We start from the raw sequence: 17,164 nt of genomic DNA on the forward strand, positions 1-17,164 counted from the left end.
TACGTACGTACGTACGTGTGTGTATGTATAGACGTACGTACGTACGTGTGTGTGTGTATGTATAGACGTACGTACGTGTGTGTATAGACGTACGTACGTGTGTATATGTATAGACGTATGTATGCATGTACGTATGTATATGTACGTACACGTATGTACGTATGTATATACGTACATATATACGTATGTATGTGTGTGTACGTGTATGTATGTATGTGTGTGTACGTATGTATATATATATATATGTATGCGTTTATAAATGTCTAAATATATAAGAAAGGTGGCAAGTGAGGTGATATGCATTCCTTCAAGGAATGCTGGTCTTTTAACTACAAAAATCAGTTTTAAACTACTTTATAGGAAAGAGTGAATGCATGTTAGAAGAGCTGCATCACCCGTAAAAGTTCTTTAAATGTAGTTTTAACTCGCTTCCATTACTTTTATACTCTCATAAACCTTTGGGTGTTGAACTTGTTGACTTGTATTTAGTTTGATCTTTCGTTGTCCTATCTTCTGGTCTTTACAGACACGGCTCCGTCCTTCCTTTAAGATCAGATTCAGCGTTAATCTGTGCTTCTCCTTTTCCATGAAAGGTGTTCGAGGTGAACTGCTCGTCGCTGCGCAGTGGCCGTCTCGTCCTGTCTCAGCTGAAGGAGGCCACCCAGTCTCACCTGATAGAGGCTTCGGGGCAAGATCCACTGAAACCAGCGTACTTCAGCAGCTACAACCCCAACAGCTGCACTTCTAAACCTGAGCTAGTCCTTGGTAGGATGTGATGAATAAAAACTTTTGGTGTTCCAGTTAAATGAACATAACGTGACCTTGCTTTCAGGACAGTTGGAAATGTTTTTTTTAACATGCATCAAGATCTTTTATATTTTGTTTTTTTAAATAATTACTTTACTTTTTCTTTACAGGAAAACTCCCCCCTCCTCAAAATACCCCTTTTGCCTCTAAAAGAAAGGCAGTTCGTAAATGGAGTTCTTCTGGCCGCAGAGTCAAAGCTAAACCATCCGTCACTTTGGCTCACTACTTTAAGATGAAGCAGAAAGCTGATCGTTTACACTTTTCTACCATTTCCCAATTTGGAAAATCAGCTGTGAGGAAAAAGAAGGCCAACACACTGCAGGAGCGTCATCAGAGCAGGACGGCGGCCATGTCGCTCATCCTGTTTGAAGAGGTAAGACGAGTGGGGACAGAGGTCACACATCCAGGCACCGCTGGACTCTGACTTTTGTAACTTCCTGTTCAAACAGGTTGACATCATATTTGAGGATGATGTTGGTTTTCTTGCAGCAATCAAGACTTTCATGACAACCACACAAAGACCTGTTATTCTGACCACTAACGGTAATTGATTATTAATGTACTGCAATTGTTCTGTTTGTTTGGCAAGTCTTTTCAGTTCAGATACAAACAAGGGCTGAAATGTGAATGTTTGAAGGCAAGCTGAGATTTATGACGGTTTCTTCTTCCATAGATTCATCTTTTAAAGAGAGATTTGACCGCAGCCTGGAGGAAATCATTTTTAAAACCCCATCAGCAGTGAGCTACTTTAATGTCTTAATACAGTCAGATACAGGTAGTTGTAAAAGTATGCATCTCTTTTTATTCTATTTTATTGCCTTACAGCCTGAATTTTTAATTTTTGTTGGATAAAAAATATTTTTTTGTTCATTTCACTTACTCAAAGCCACACACGAGAAGCTTTTTTTTTTTTACTGTTTTTTTCTTGCAAGAAGTTACGGTACATGCATGGAGCCCAGTCATGAGAATCTGCCACGGGCAGCGTGCAAGGCTTGTTTTTATACTAGTAAGTAAGTAAACTTTATTTATATAGCACCTTTTACAGGTCAGAAGCCACAAAGTGCTTTACAGAATATAAGGCATAAAAACACAAAAGATAAAACAGAAGGAGAGATAACGCTCTTATATCAGCTCTCTGCTCAGAGGCAGACACTGGTGACCTCGGCCACAGAGCTGCACATGCAAGATCAAATCAGCTCATTCAGCCCTCTCTATGAGAGAGAAAATAACTCTGTGGTAACTCAAACACATGGTTCATGGGCAGTTAACATTTTAAGCCAGTCTAACAATTTTCAATTTGATTATAACTTAGACCTACACAAACAATTCACATCATCAAAATTCAATGGTGGGAAAATATTGAGTTGAAAAAGATCAAACGGAAAAGTTGTGCGTGCCTATTTGCCGTTCAGTCACAGTAGAGGCATGTTTAGCAGCAGTTACTGGAAGTTTGTCCATTCTCCATGACCTGCTATAGTTTACCATATCATACCCATACCATTTTATTTATAGAGCACTTAAAACAGTGACAAGGCCAACCAAAGTGCTGTACAGACAGAAAAACAGGCAACACACAAAATGAGGTAAATCAGAATATAGACATAAAAACGATGCAGATAATAAATATGACGACTAACCTGTGTGAAGCATACAGGTTCAAAACACAGATCCTCTGGTGTTGAAAAAGCTTCTCCACGTTGGGTTAGAACAACTTCCAGTAGAGATTCTCAGTAGGACTGAGGGTTTGGACTGGACCATTTCATTACATTAACCTTTTTCTTTTTAACTAACAAGAGTGTTGCTTCATCTGGGTGTTGGAAGGTGAACGTCTGGCACATTCTTAAATCTCTGGAAGGTTCAGACATGTTTTCCTCAAGAAATTCTCTATATTTTGCTCCAGCCACCTTTTTATGACCAGTTTCCCAGTCTCCGACGATGCTGTTGACACCAAGCTTCATTGTGGGGATAGTATCCTCAGCATGATGACAGGTGGTAAAGTTTCCTCAGATACGGGTTTTCCTCGATGGCCTAAAAGTTCTGTTCTGTGTCTGACCACAGCATCTTTGTCTGTGTTTGGAGTCTCTAAAATGTCATTTAGCAAATTCCAAACAGACGTTTTAAATACTGTCTTTAGGTAACTGCTTTTTCTCAACCACTCTTCCTTGAGGTTTAGTTCTGCAGCTTAAGTTGGGTCCATGGACATATCCTTCCATCTCTGCAGAAAAGCTGCTCAGCTCCATCAGGGTTATATTTGGGTTATCAGGGTTTTTATATTGGTAGCTTCTTTGCTGAAAAATTACCATCATTGCAATATGAGTGCACCAAAATCAACTAAAGAAATTGCAAGGTTTTTGCAGAAGAACTTACAGAAAAACAGCTGAACTTGGCTAAAAAACATGCTGAAATGTAGCTGAAATGGAAGAACAAGCCTAAATTAGCTGAACAAAGCAGAAAGAACACATATATATTATTTTAATGAATTAGGTTTAAATAAACAGAAATGAGCACAAAAATTAGTAATTTAACAAAAAAAAGCTGAACACATTGCTGAAAAGTAGCTAAAAAGGCAGAAAGAAACCTAAACTACCTGAAGGAAGCTAAAATAGCTGAAATGTGTTTAAAAAAGGTGGAATTGGCTGAATAAGCTAAAATTAGCATTTAAAAAAGCATATATGCTATATATATATGGTATATACTAGCTGAAATAGCAGAAATAGGCTCAAAGTAGTATAATAAGCTAAACAATTGGCATAAAGAAAGTAGTTTGAAAGTCGCAGAAATGACCAAGAAAAACTTAGATTTATCTGAAAATAGCTGAAATGAGCTAAAAATGTAGCTGAAAAGGTAGAATAAGCTAAAATTAGCATTTAAAAAAGCTACTGGTAAATACTTGCTGAAATAGCAGAAAAAGGCTCAGAGAAGCATAAGAAGCTAAAATTAGCATAAAGAAGTTAGTTTTAAAGTTGCAGAAATTACCAAGAAAAACATAGATTTATCTGAAAATAGCAGAAATGAGCTAAAAATGTAGCTGAGAAGGTAGAACAAGCTAAAATTAGCAAAAGAAAGCATAAACATGTTTGCCCAATTAGGGTGAAAGAAGCAGAAATGAGCACAAAAATGTGAAAATTATCTGGGAAAAAAAGTGAAATTGGCAACAACAACAACAAAAAAGAAACTGCTGAAAAGTAGCTATAAAAAGCAGAAAGAAGCTGAAAATACCAGAAGGAAGTGGATATAGCACATTTTTGCTGAATTAGGCTGAATTTTTTTTAAATGAGTGCAAAAAATGTGGAATTAGCTGAAAAAGCTACAATTATCATTAAAACAGCTAAATAGCTGAAATAGCAGAAAAAGCTGAAACTTGCAGAAATGAGCTGAAATTAGCAGAAAGAAGTTAGAAGCACAAAAAGGTTTTAGTTAGCAGCACGAATTTGGAAGGAGCACAAAACAGCTGAATAAACAGCTGAAATTAGATGAAACAAAGGTTTAAATTTGCACAAGGAAGCTGAAAGCAGCTGAAGCAGAACAAAATGTGAAAGGAGCAGTAAAAGGTTGTAAACAGATCTAAAGATTTAAAGGATGGAAAATGATCTAAATTATTTTCCCATGAGATAAAAAGTGACAGAAAAGGCTAAATATTTAAAAAAGCTAAAGTTGCACTAATACCAAAAGTCAAAGCAGAATTGTCCTGAACGAGCTGAACATTTTGATATGATTTGTTGAAATAGTAAAAAAACTGGAACGGGAAAGATGCTGAAAAATGTATGGAAGAAAAATGGATCACGGATCACAAGAGTGAGAATGCTTCATAAACATTCACACAATAATTCAAAGGACTGCAACAAATCATAGGTCATTATTCTTCGAGTACCTCGCAGTAATGTTCTGCACTCAAATACTTTGGACAATACAACACGCTCGCTTCCCTTGATGCGTCCACCTACTTTAGAAAAAGATGACAGAAGAGTCAGGCTTACCACAACTGATAGTTAGCTCCCGTGTTAAACAATAATATCCCACCTTTTCAAGCTTTAGTAGCTTCACTGGTTAAAGGACTTACTCGATCTATGAGATTTTCAGGATGACTCTTGGCAGGTTTGATTTAGTGGCATGATCTTTTTATTTTTTAATAATAGTTGTTGTTGCTGTGTGCCATGTTCATGGTTTAACATATTTGTTTTAGTTTACACTTTATCTCTGGCCTGTTTGAAAAGTTCCTTGGTCTTCATGATGTCTCTTGCTCAGACTGGTGTGGGGATCAGAATTGACACAGAGCAGGTTTAAGGATCATGATTGTCCTGCTGGATAAAAATACCCTTTATTCATCCATCCATCTCTACTCGCTTCTTTCTTTTTGAGTTGTGGGAGTCACTGGTGTCCATATCCAGCAGTTACTGTGGGAGAGGCAGGGGACACCATGGACAAGTCTCCAGTCCATCACAGGGACACATAGAGACAAATGAGACAAACAACCATTCACACTCTCACTCACACCTAGAGACAATTTAGAGTCACCAATCAGACTAACATGCATGTTTTTGGTCTAAAGGAAACAGGAGAAAACCCATATATGCACAGAGAAAACATGCAAACTCCACCCAGAAAGGCCCCCAGCCAGGATTTGATCCGGGGCGACCTGCTCGCTGAGAGGCAGCAGCTCTACCAACTACACCACCGTGCTGCCCCCTCGTGTAGGTCCATTACCTAGAATCAAAATAGAAATTCATTTAGATCCCAGGCTGTACAGACGGAAAATAAAAAGAATATCAAAGGTGTGAATACTTTTATAAACTCGACTTGTTTTGTGTTTGTCAAGTTTACCATTTAAGCTGCATGAAGAAAACACCGTGTTCATCTTTCCTCTCGTTGAAGGTGAATGTGTGCAGTTACCTGCAGCAGGTGAGTCGGGCTGAAGAGGTCAGTTTGGCTCCGGATGACTGCAGCAGCCTTTTCAGAGCCACGCGAGGCGACGTGAGGCGCTGCCTGCTGCAGCTGCAGCTCTGGGTCCACAGTGGAGGAGGATGGACATCAAAGACTGGAGGACCAACTGGTTCACAGCGTGTGTTTCTCTTTGTAACTCAGATTTATACTTTTATTTAAATTGAATCTAAAAAAAAGTTGTTAACTTTCTTTTTCTCTCCACAAACCGATTCAGAAGCAGGAGGTGGTTCAGACCCACAACTTCCTCTGTGCCAAGCAGGTTGTTCTGCCTCCATGTTGGGTCTCCACCCTGTAACCCCAAAGTATCTGCTAAATTTCTTAAAGGCAAGCTTTTACAACATTCTTCCAATATTACAGACCCTTTCCAATAAATTAGAACATCATGGAAAAGTTGTTTAACTTTCATAATCCCATTCAAAAAGTTAATATTTAATAGATGATAGATTCAGGGCCCACAGTTTAAACAATTTCAAGTATTTATTTGTTTATTTTTACATAATTTGGGCTTCCAGCTCATGAAACCCACAAAAACAGGATGAAAAAAAATTAGAATACTGTGGAGAAATCAGCCCAAATTTTGCAGAACATGAATGTTTTAAACTGAGTGTGACACACTAATCATCTGCTAAACTCAAAGCACCTGCACAGGTTTTCCCAGGTGTCATTAAATTGCTTCAGTTTGGTTCAATTGTCTCAATTTGGTTCAATATGGGGAACACCGCAGACATAACAACTGGCCAGAAGACCATCATTGATGCCCTCCATAGGATGGGTAAGCCACAAAAGTTCATAGCTAAGGAGGCTGGCTGTTCACAGAGTGCTGTGTCCAAGAATATCAATGGAAAGTCTAGTGGAAGGGCAAAATGTGGCAGAAGAAGATGCACCAGCAAAAGAGATGACCGTGGGCTTCAGCAGATTATCAAACAGAAGATTCAGACGCATCCGGGAGACGGGCTACAACTGTCGGGTTCCTTGGGTCAAGTCACTTCTGAACCTGAGCCAACTTAGGAAGCGTCTCAACTGGGCCAAGGAGAAGAAGGGCTGGACCATTGGCCAGTGGTCCAAGGTCCTCTTTTCTGATGAAAGTAAAAGTGTGCCTTTCATTCGGAGATGAAGGTCCAAGGGTTTGGAGGAAAAAGGGTAAGGAACAGAACCCATACTTACTGCTTGAGGTCCAGTGTGAAATATCCAGTCAGTCATTATTTGGGGTGCAATGTCCGGTGCAGGTGTTGGTAAACTCTGCTTTCTTAAATTCAAGGTCACTGCAACAGTCTACCAGAATGTTTTAGAGGACTTCATTATTCCTTCTGCTAAGGATCTGTGTGGAGATGAAGATTTCATCTTCCAGCAGGAAACTGGCCCCTGCCCATGCCACCAGAAGCACCAAAACCTGGTTTGATGCCCATACACAGTGCTTGACTGGCCAGCCAACTCGCCCGACCTAAACCCCATTGAGATTCTATGGGGTGTTCTAAAGAGGAAAATGAGGGGCACCAGACCAACAACAAAGAAGAGCTGACAGAAAGCATCAAGGAAATCTGGGCTTCCATAACTCCCAGTCAATGTCACGTCACATCGAAGCAGTGATTAAGGCAAAGCGATTCCCAACCAAGTATTGAAGATTGACATATCGTTTTGAATGTACCATGTTTTTATTGATTTGTTGTCATCCTAATTTCTTTCTTTTTTTTCTGCAAAAACAGAAGTAGTGTGGCCTGATGTCTTTACAGTATATTTTGAAATCCTGTTTTCGTGGGTTTCATGAGCTGGAAGCCCAAATTATGTAAAAATAAACAAATAAATACTTGAAATTGTTTAAATTGTGGGCCCTGAATCTATCATCTATTAAAGATTAACTTTTTGAATGGAATTATGGAAGTTAAACAACTTTTCCACGATAGTCTATTTTGGAAGGGGTCTATATAATATTTTTCACCTCTGTCAGCGTTCATTAAATCAGTTTTTCATTCTTTAGTTGCAGTCTTGGTCTGAAAATGTTGTAGAAGAGCTTCTGGCTGAAAGCTGGAGAAGAGATGTGCCTCTTCTCTACTCCAACCTGGAGCTCCTTCTGTCCCTCGGAGCTGCTGAAATTACTCTCCACCGTCTGGACAATAAAATAGACTCCCAGCTGCCGAGTGAGCCCAGACGCTCTGACACAGACCTTCACATCCAGAATTCAAACCAAAACGTTGGTCCACAGGTGTCTGTGCCCTGCAGCAAATCTGTCAGGACTGTCTCTCGTCTCAGCCGAAGGAGATATACTGTGACGACTAAATCCGACTTGACCGTCAAACCTCAAAAAACACCGTTGTCACTCAGAGAGACTCATCCAGGAGCTCCAAGTTTAGGTGACAGATGTGAGCGACAGCTGTCCAAAGCAGCAGCAGACTGCCTGGATGCCCTGGCAGAGTTTTTTGACCTCATGTCTTGTATGGACACACTGCCAGACGCAGGACGGCTCGTTTCAGGCTACAGGTTAGAATCATTTGTTTGGACCGGAGCAGCAGTAAAGGACGGTTTGTTGGATGAAATGAGCGAGGAGGACCGAGGGAGCAGGAGCCTGGAGCGGCTGCAGGATTTCAAGGTAGCGGTTGAAGGTTTTGGGTTCCACCAGTGCTGGTACAGTGTGTCCAGGACGTGGACCGAAGCTCTGAAACACAACCAGAAACTGGAGGATGAGGAGTGGAAAAGACTGCAGGATAAACTGCTGCTAACGAACTCTTCTGAGAGGCAGAACCTCAGCTTTGCTCAGCCTCTCAGGGCACCAGGGTGAGTCTGCAATTGTTTTTAAATCGTTTACTTTTCTCACTGCTCACTCTTTCTAGACTTTGTCTACCTGTCTTTATGAAGAGGGTTTTCAGGGAGACTTGTCCAAGGTTATGTGTATTTGATGTTTAATTTCTTACAATAGCATTCAAAGTAAAAAAAATAAATAACATTTAAGGCATAAGTCACAAAAAAGATTCTCAGATATTTTTGTCCCAGTAATTAACAGTAAATGGGCAAAGTGATGGTAAGCATGTCAGATAACTGCTGCAATTAAAGCTGTAGAAGATGGCAATGTTTTCAGGTGGCTTTCTGTCCATTTCTTCCACCCAGGGCTTAATTTGTAAAACAGTCAATGCCGGAATAAAGTACCGTAGATTCAATTTCCTGCATTTTGGTGTATTTTAATGGGTTGTTAAACATCTGTTTACCTACGTTCGTAAACACTCTGCTTTTGTCAAGCATCCTATCCCTCCCCCCCACCCTTACTTGACAGTCCCGAGCCGACTCTTCTCCACTGAATTCACTGTCCGACTCCACATGTGAAACCTCCAGGCACCTGTGGGCTCCTGCCTGCGACTGCCTGGTTAGCTCATCACTCACCCCCACTGCTCTTTTATGGGTGGAGATTTTTTTAAGGGTAGAGGCAGAAATGCTTACTTGAAGGGGCAGATCATATGTGATATTAAGAAATCATAAGTGGCTGTTGTGTTTAAAATTAATGTTTATGTAATTATTTATCCAATATAAGTTTTATTCGTTTAAGGCAGTCATGCTTGTCCTAACTTTATTAGTAATTCTAAAAGTTACTGGATACTAGAGCTGTCATTTCTAACTCGAGCCCTAAGCCCCGCCCCACCCGATCTGAATTTGGGGCGGGCCAGGCCATGACAATGTGCTATATGGGCAAGCTGGGTTGTGTCAGGCTTTTAATTGGGTCAGGATCAGTCGCAATCTAATAACATGGCCTGCCATACAATCAACAGCCGCACGCAGCCATTTCACCGTGAGCTGACCGGACTTGAAAGAGGTAAAAAAAAGTTCAGTTAAGCTTCAGATGGGACTGTACTGCCAGGAAGGAATCCATCGCCCAAATGGACGTTCATTCAGCCACTGCACTCAGCGGACGTGTGTGGCCGATGATCCAAACGGGTGAGATCCCAAAGCAGACACGTCAGAGTGGTCTGTGTCTGAATAAATCAGAATGCAGGCAGAAACGGTTTTTAATGCTCTTTGATGGCCATGAAAGGACAAACACCCCCATGGCTCAGATCTTCTACCCCTTTTATTCAGCCGCGCGTCACCACGGTAAAGTTAGTTTTACGGTGGACGTTCAAGCTTCGTGGCTTCAGCTGTGTGTTCCTCTCGTTCCGAGTTCGGCTGACCGAAATCAGACTTCCTGCATCAGATCAAACGAGAGGAACACACCGCTGAAGCCACGGAGCTCGAATGTCCAACGTCCAACATAAAACTAACTTTACCGCGGTTTGCTGACCGTTAACTATAAGCAGTCAAAGCTTAATTTAAAATCTTGGGCTTTTTCTGGGTTCGGACTTGTAATTACTGTTAATTCGTCGGGTTGGGTTCAGAAATTATGGCTACGGGCTGGGGCCAGGTCTGATCAGATTTTTTGGGCCCGAATGCAACTCTAAATTAGATGCGATTTCCTGCATTTTGGTGTTTTTTAACAGGTTGTTAAACACCTACACTTACCCACATTTGTAAGCACTCCGCTTCTGTCAAGCATCCTAGCCCCCAACCACCACTTGACGATTCCGAGCTAACTTTTCTCCTCTGAATTCACTGTCCTGTTGTCTGACTACACGTGAAACCTCCAGGCACCTGTGGGCTCCTGCCCACGTACGACTGCCTGGTTAGCTCGGCACTCACTCCCACCACTCTTGTAGGGGTGGATTTTTTTAAGGTTAAAGTACCAGTAGTGCATTTTGATGTGTGGCTCTGTGGAAGATTATGAACTATAAAAGTAGACTGACTGTTTAATGGGCCAACATTGGCAACTGTCAACTATCAGCCATGCTGGTGCATACTGTATCGGTTACCAAAGAGAAAAAAAGGATAATCTACTGTAGCCCACAATTTTTATTTTGAGTAAGAATGCTCTTTTTTTATACATTTATTTTTAGGTGTACAAGTTCATTTAAAAGTTGTTCACTATTTAGACTAAACAATCATTGTTATATTTTGTCAAATGAAAAATACATATTGGCCAAATTTCTAAAGATTGACATCCATCCATCATCTTTACCTGCTTCTTCCTTTTTGGGTCACTAGTGCCCAAATCCAGCAATGACTGTGTGACTGATGGGGTACACCCTGGACATGTCTCCAGTCCATCACAGGGACACACAGAGACAAATGAGACAAACAACATTCACTCTCTCACTCGCACCTAGAGACAATTTAGGGTTACCAATCAGTCTAACATGCATGTTTCTGGTCTGTGGGAGGAAACTGGAATACCCGAAGAAAACCCACACATGCACGGAGAGAACATGCAAACTTCACCCAGAATAGTTCCTGGCCAGGATTTGATCCAACAACCTTCTCACTGAGAGATGGCAGCTCTACCAACTGTGCCACCGTGCTGCCAAGATTATAGATTGATATTGATATATAATTATAGAAAAAGTCATCAGTCCACCTCTAAGTCTAGTCTACCTCTGGTAGATCTTACCAGTTTGTGGCTCTTTGAACGACCTCAGTTTGGAGAAAGAGTTTAGGTCTGACCGGAATGACGATCAACAGCTGGTCCAAATGCAGCAGAACCAAAGTGGGTTGCCAACAATCTCAAGTGTCACAGCAGTTTGACTTCTGTCTCGCCCTCACTCGGACCAGCCAATGCCTCATCATTCCCTTCAGAATACTGATCTTTCTTCAAACTCAGGTTGTCTACAACATGCTAGTGGAACAGATAAGCGATGTCATTTTTCAAAGGTGAATGCAATAATAGAAATTGGTATTTTAAAATTTAAAGTGTCCAACATACTTAAAAAAAAATAGTTATGTCTAAAGAATGTCTGTGCAAAGTTTAATGCTTTCATCCAGGCATGAAATATTTTTGCTGAATTTGGACCCTATCTGCTCCACTATTCAGAGCCACTTTAAAAAATGGCCAGAATATCTCTTTAACTGCAGAACTATTTGTTTTGGAAATGTAAAATACAAGTTTTACAAGTGTTTTATTTACTAACCCTGAAAAAATAACTACACAATATCTTTTTACAGTCAAAATGTTCAGCTGTGTCATATTTGTTCATGAAACTACTGAAACATTTAGGACTCGTAATTTTCTTTACTTTTCAGATTTCATCTTTACTTGTTTAAAGTGTAACCTTTGAGGCACAGAAATTGGTTCAGAGCGTATTAAAGCAACTTTATTCAGGTGGTCTGATGTGAAGACAATATATTAATTCATAAATGTATTATGCTTTCATTAAATATATGGTTTTCATTATGCTTTCCTTAAATATATGGTTTTCATATTTGTTTTTCCTTCAGGAGCACAGAAACACAATGTACAGTATGTACACGTCATGTTCCATGTTGTTTTTGTGCCTCTGTTTTCAGTGCGTCTCCAAGGAGCTACAAAGCGAGCAGGATGGTGCTGAGCAGCAAACCCTTCAGCTTGTTGGGGAATCGACAGGCTGTCGCTGTCGACTACATGCCCGTCCTTCGCCTCTTCTCTGCACAACAACAAAAAACAGAACTAGGGAGGTGAGCCTGATGAATTACATGTTCACCTTAGAGGTCCAGCTTCAGGTTCAGCTCAAACATGAAATCAGAAATGTGCTTTAATAAATAAAAGGCATCTCTGTAGTTAATAAAATAAATCACAGGGTTTTTGTTCACTTAGCCCAGGGGGTCTGCAACCTTTGTGATAAAAAGAACCATTTCTGTCACTTTGCTTATTAATTACTATGTCCAGAGCTGCAAAATCTGCTGCAACTGTGTACTGTCAACTGGTGGCCCAGTGGACCACTACAGGTTTGTTGGAGATGGGTCAGTGGGGGTGATATAAAACGAAAAATGTCTAACTATTAACATTTTTACCATTTAATACAAAAGACCAGATTCATGCAACAAAATAAAAAAAATTTAATATAAAAACTAAAACGCTAAACTCTGCAGGTTCTCTTAATTGTTGAAGAATTATCTACTATCTACTACCAAGTACTAGCCTACTTAAAGCATAAAGTTAGACTGGATAAAATTAGGCCAGTTTGTTGGATACACAATTACAGTTTTAAAGAAAAATAAATACAGTAGTCCCTCGATTATTGTGGGGGTTACATTCCAGACACCCCCGCGATAAGTGAAAATCTGCGAAGTATGGATGTTGTATTTATTTTAGTATTTATACCGTATTTTCCGCCGTAAACGTTGCACCGCCCTATAAGTCGCATCAGTCCAAATATGTCATAAAGTGGAAAAATCCATAAATACGTCACTTCGCCGTATATGTTGCATCTATTATGCGTCACCGCTGACAACCTGGAAATGTGGGACGGCGTTGTGCCAAAAATTGATTGGCGGCCTCGGGAGCGTGCACGAGAGGAGTTTAACGAGAATTTAGCAAGATTAACATTTAAAAACAAATTTGTTTGAGACTCATCTTTGCTATAATTTTGAGTCGTCTAACTTTTGCTTAATAAATGCACTTTGATGGTCAAATAATAAGCTGCATTTTCAAAAAACGATACGTGGAAGTAGGCACGTGCATGGGAGGACTCACTGTGCATTTCTTCAAAATTTAACCAGATAACCACTTACAAACAATTGTTTGTTTGCTCGACATTATAGCAAAGGTGTGTCTGTTGAACTTTTACTTAATAAATGCACGTTGATGATCAAATCAGCTTCATTTCACCGGGGTGGCGCAGCGAAATGAGGCGGATTTGACTGTTGCTCCAGGCAGAAGATTGTGGCAGACTATGGCAAGTCTATTGTGTCATTAATAGCCACTTTTATCTATGACATGATACAACGGTATGCCATACAACTTGACTGCCATCTAGCGGCTGAAAATGGTAATGTTCAGTATTTTCAGTCAGAATGAATGAAAACGGTCATATCTCAGCCAAAAATTGGTTTATAAATATGGGAAAAAAATTCATAAACACGCCGCTTCAGCCTATAAGGGTGCATTCACACCAGCCCTGTTTAGTCTGCTTTAATCGAACTCTAGCTCGTTTTCCTACAATGTCCGGTTCGTTTGGGGAGGTGTGAACGCGCCATCGAACTCTGTCACGGAACAAAAAGGCAAACTCTGGCCCAGGCTAAAACCTAGGTCTCGGTCCGGTAGAAGCGAACTCCAGCGCGGTTCGAGTGCAGTGTGAATGTAAACCAACCGACCCGCTCCACAGGACAAACAAACACGCATTTCTCTTACCTTATATGGAGCCGTCAGCTGCCTTGTGTGGAAAAACAATATTCTCTATGGTCTTCTGTCTCATCTTCTGCTCATGCGAAGTCCATTTTTGAAAAATGACAAAATATAACTCCTAAAACTTGATGCCACTTCGTTTTTATTTTTATTTACAGAACAAGAAGTGTCTTCAGAGATTTTTGTGTCGTTTCTTTCAGTAGTTCTTGGTGCAGCGCCCCCACAGGCGAGCGGGGGAATAGGTTGGTTCAACAGGTTGACTCGACTGCACAGTGCAGTGTGAATGCAAACGCACCAGTTCAAATGTAAACAAAAGGTCATGAATATTGGTCCCGAGCCAAGTCTACCGGAATATCTGGTGTGAAAACGACCTAAGTTGCAGGGCATGCAAATTATGCAAAAAACTGACTTAAAGGGCGAAAAATACAGCATATATTAAGGTTTTATAAACACTTCCCACACACTTGCAATGTTCTAAACTCTCTAAACGAGCACAGCGAGAAAGTAAACTGACTGATCCTACGGTTACTGAGCCAATCAGCGCATGGGATACAGAGCACAATGCTCTGGTTGGTTGCCTTCCATCAATCAGCCAATCATGTGTCGTGTACAATCTTGGGTTGAAAACCCGAGAAAAAGCAAGTCCACGAAAGTCGAACCGCGAAGTACTGAGGGACTACTGTATTTCGTTTACTTTGACTTTGATAAAACTAAAAATAAAACACAACAAAGTTACTTAGTTTTCTTTCTCAGCAGCTTGTCTTAAAAATATTCCAAAACATTCTGGTGGTTTTGAGAGAGAGATCACGCTGAGAGACTGGAAGTAGACTTAAAGTAGCTAACAAACTGCTAGCATGATGTAGTCCACGTTTTATGCCTTGTATTCTATAAGTGCTATATAAATAAAGTTTACTTACTTACTTATTTGTACTATTCTTCACATATTTGAAAATGACAGGAAGTCTACTAAAACTAGCCATTTTCATTGTTGGCAATAATTTAAATAAAATTCAGTTTTATTGTAGTTTTTGTCAAAGCCTGAAAGAGCTGCTGTAGAGGTACCAAAAAAGGTTGCAGACCCCTGGATTATGATGTAAGCTAACTTTGTGTTTTTTAAAGGTTACATTAAATCAATTTGTCCATTACAATGTGAAGTTTGTCTTTTAAGCCTCATATTTTTTTAGCATTATATTTTTCTACATTAATACAATAGTTGTAATTGTATGCTTTTCCCATATCAGGAGTTTGAACCACTGGAGCGGCACACATCTGGGCCTCTCTAAATCAACCGTACGGCTCCTGGCAGAAGATTTCACTTTGAAAACAATTTAGAAAAACATTTAATTCAATTTGCATCGTTTATTTTACCGAATGACCTGACTGATCACGTTTCATTTTTAAAATGTAATTGTTGCCCTCATTCAGGAAACGCGGGCAACATCGCCTGTGTGTGTGTTAGCGAAACATTTCCTGTTGTGTGAGGCCAGTTTGAATGAAACTCCCAGAAATGAATCGCTGGGCTAACCTCTCCACATAAATTATTGTAATCAAGTTGATTTAAGACAGCCATCAGAGCAAGTGAGCCTCAGCAAACACAAAAATGTCTAAAACTCAGTTGTCCAGTTACTGAGCTGAAACCTGCTGTTGTAGTAGCTGGGAGTGATTTTAAGAGCTAACAAATCATGCTTTGTTTCAAACTGTAAGTCTGCAGGTGATCTGCATTCATTTAGGGATTCTTGTTTTATTATTAAGTTTAAATAAAATATTTAAAACTCACTGATGTGCTTCAATTGTTCAGGTTCCTTCGAGGCTAATGTGGCCATGCATATAATGGTTTTAAATACCCCACTGAGACAAGAAGATGCTTCAACAACAAGGTGGTAGAAAGTTGGACAAAACTCTTTTTGGGTGGCTGTGGCTCAGTGGTTCGAGCAGTCCAATGAGAGAGTCAGAGGTTTGATTCCACCAGTATGCAGTCACAATGTCAGTGTCCCTGGGCAAGACGCTGAACTCCTTGCATCCTATGCACCGTATGGATGTGGATGGGTAAGAGTTGTTCCAACTGTGTTGGAAGGTGCTTTGAGAAGCCTACTTGTCGAAAGACAGTTGATAGGTGCAGTTAGGTGCAGCCCACAGGTTTATGTAACAACAGTGGTGTCTGAACATGAGATTAATCATGCGGGCAGCTAACAGGAGTCCCTGAGCAGCTCATAGAAAGCCACCGCCTGCAACAACGAGTCACTCAGCTCCTCTCCGTCTTTCCTGCTGTTCATTTCAAAGTGGTTCCTGTACTTCACCTGCAGCTCTTGGGGGATGTTTATCCTGGGAAGCTTTTGTGTCACGGACTCCGTCATCAGCCATCTTACCATCTGAACCCCGCTGGTCCGTGACTCGCCCACCATCAGTCTAAAGTGGCGTCCCACAGTGGTCCTGATCATGTTCAGAACCCTGTAAAAGAAAGCGAGGGTCATTGATGGGACCTTAGAGCGCACTAATTAAAAAGTGTAAGCTGGTGATCAAAGTGAACACAGCTGGTAAGACATATACTAGTAACTTGAAATGTACACAGTAATTGTTGGGGTGTGTTTTGTTGACAACAGGGTCACCGGACTCAGAACATTTAGCTGACTTTAAACATTTATACAAGTAACTGATGTAAGCACATAAGCTTAAAGGCATCACCTGCAAGTAAGTCGATTTAGAGTTTAAAGAAATGCATCTGTTTTTCATTCACATTAAATGAACTTTATCGGTTCTTAAACTTGTGAAGATTGAGGAAGATCCATCCATCCATTATCTTTTACCCGCTTCTTCCATTTTGGGTCACAGGGGTCGCCAGTGCCCATGTCCAGCAATCACTGTGCGAGGGGCGGGGTACACACTGGACGGGTCGCAAATCCATCACAGGGACGCACAGAGACAACCATTCGCTCTCTCACTCACACCTAGGGACAATTTAGAGTTACCAATCAGTCTAACATGCATGTTTTTGGCCTGTGGGAGGAAACTGGAGTACTCGGAGAGAACATGCAAACTCCACCCAGAAAGGCTCCTGGACCGGGATTTGAACCAAGGACCTACTCGCTGAGAGGCAGCAGCTCTACCAGTTGCGCCACCATGCTGCCTGAGGAAGATCCATCAATCAATTTTTTTAACCCCCCCTCTCCTTTCCCGGTTGATGGCACCTATATCCAGCAGTCGCTGCATGAGAGGTGAGGTGCACCCTGTGCAGTGTGTACTTTTTCC

The 17,164-nt window shown here is 40.8% G+C and overlaps 2 protein-coding genes and 1 long non-coding RNA gene across 3 annotated transcripts in view; 2 read left to right on the forward strand and 1 right to left on the reverse strand.

The window, feature by feature from the left end:
- atad5b (ATPase family AAA domain containing 5b) overlaps nucleotides 1–6,043 on the forward strand; it is a gene marked incomplete at its 5' end in the record, with an annotated part of 27,864 nt that extends 21,821 nt beyond the window's left edge. The window contains 7 exons of the mRNA XM_037689858.1: nucleotides 594–765; nucleotides 833–836; nucleotides 997–1,180; nucleotides 1,257–1,350; nucleotides 1,481–1,545; nucleotides 5,680–5,880; nucleotides 5,963–6,043. Of these exons, the coding sequence (XP_037545786.1) occupies nucleotides 594–765; nucleotides 833–836; nucleotides 997–1,180; nucleotides 1,257–1,350; nucleotides 1,481–1,545; nucleotides 5,680–5,880; nucleotides 5,963–6,043 (801 nt within the window). The remainder of the gene's footprint in view (nucleotides 1–593; nucleotides 766–832; nucleotides 837–996; nucleotides 1,181–1,256; nucleotides 1,351–1,480; nucleotides 1,546–5,679; nucleotides 5,881–5,962) is intronic.
- Nucleotides 6,044–8,496: 2,453 nt separating this feature from the next.
- Nucleotides 8,497–15,222, forward strand: LOC119423161. The gene is made up of 3 exons (XR_005187440.1): nucleotides 8,497–8,517; nucleotides 12,103–12,249; nucleotides 15,160–15,222. It is a non-coding gene; the product is annotated as an uncharacterized LOC119423161 (long non-coding RNA).
- Nucleotides 15,223–16,104: 882 nt separating this feature from the next.
- tefm (transcription elongation factor, mitochondrial) overlaps nucleotides 16,105–17,164 on the reverse strand; it is a 47,620-nt gene continuing 46,560 nt past the window's right edge. Inside the window, exon 5 of the mRNA XM_037690574.1 lies at nucleotides 16,105–16,366. Within this exon, the coding sequence (XP_037546502.1) occupies nucleotides 16,105–16,366 (262 nt within the window). The remainder of the gene's footprint in view (nucleotides 16,367–17,164) is intronic.

This window comes from Nematolebias whitei, chromosome 16 (genome assembly GCF_014905685.2).
Source record: "Nematolebias whitei isolate Nwh7 chromosome 16, NemWhi1, whole genome shotgun sequence".
NCBI classification, from domain to species: domain Eukaryota; kingdom Metazoa; phylum Chordata; class Actinopteri; order Cyprinodontiformes; family Rivulidae; genus Nematolebias; species Nematolebias whitei.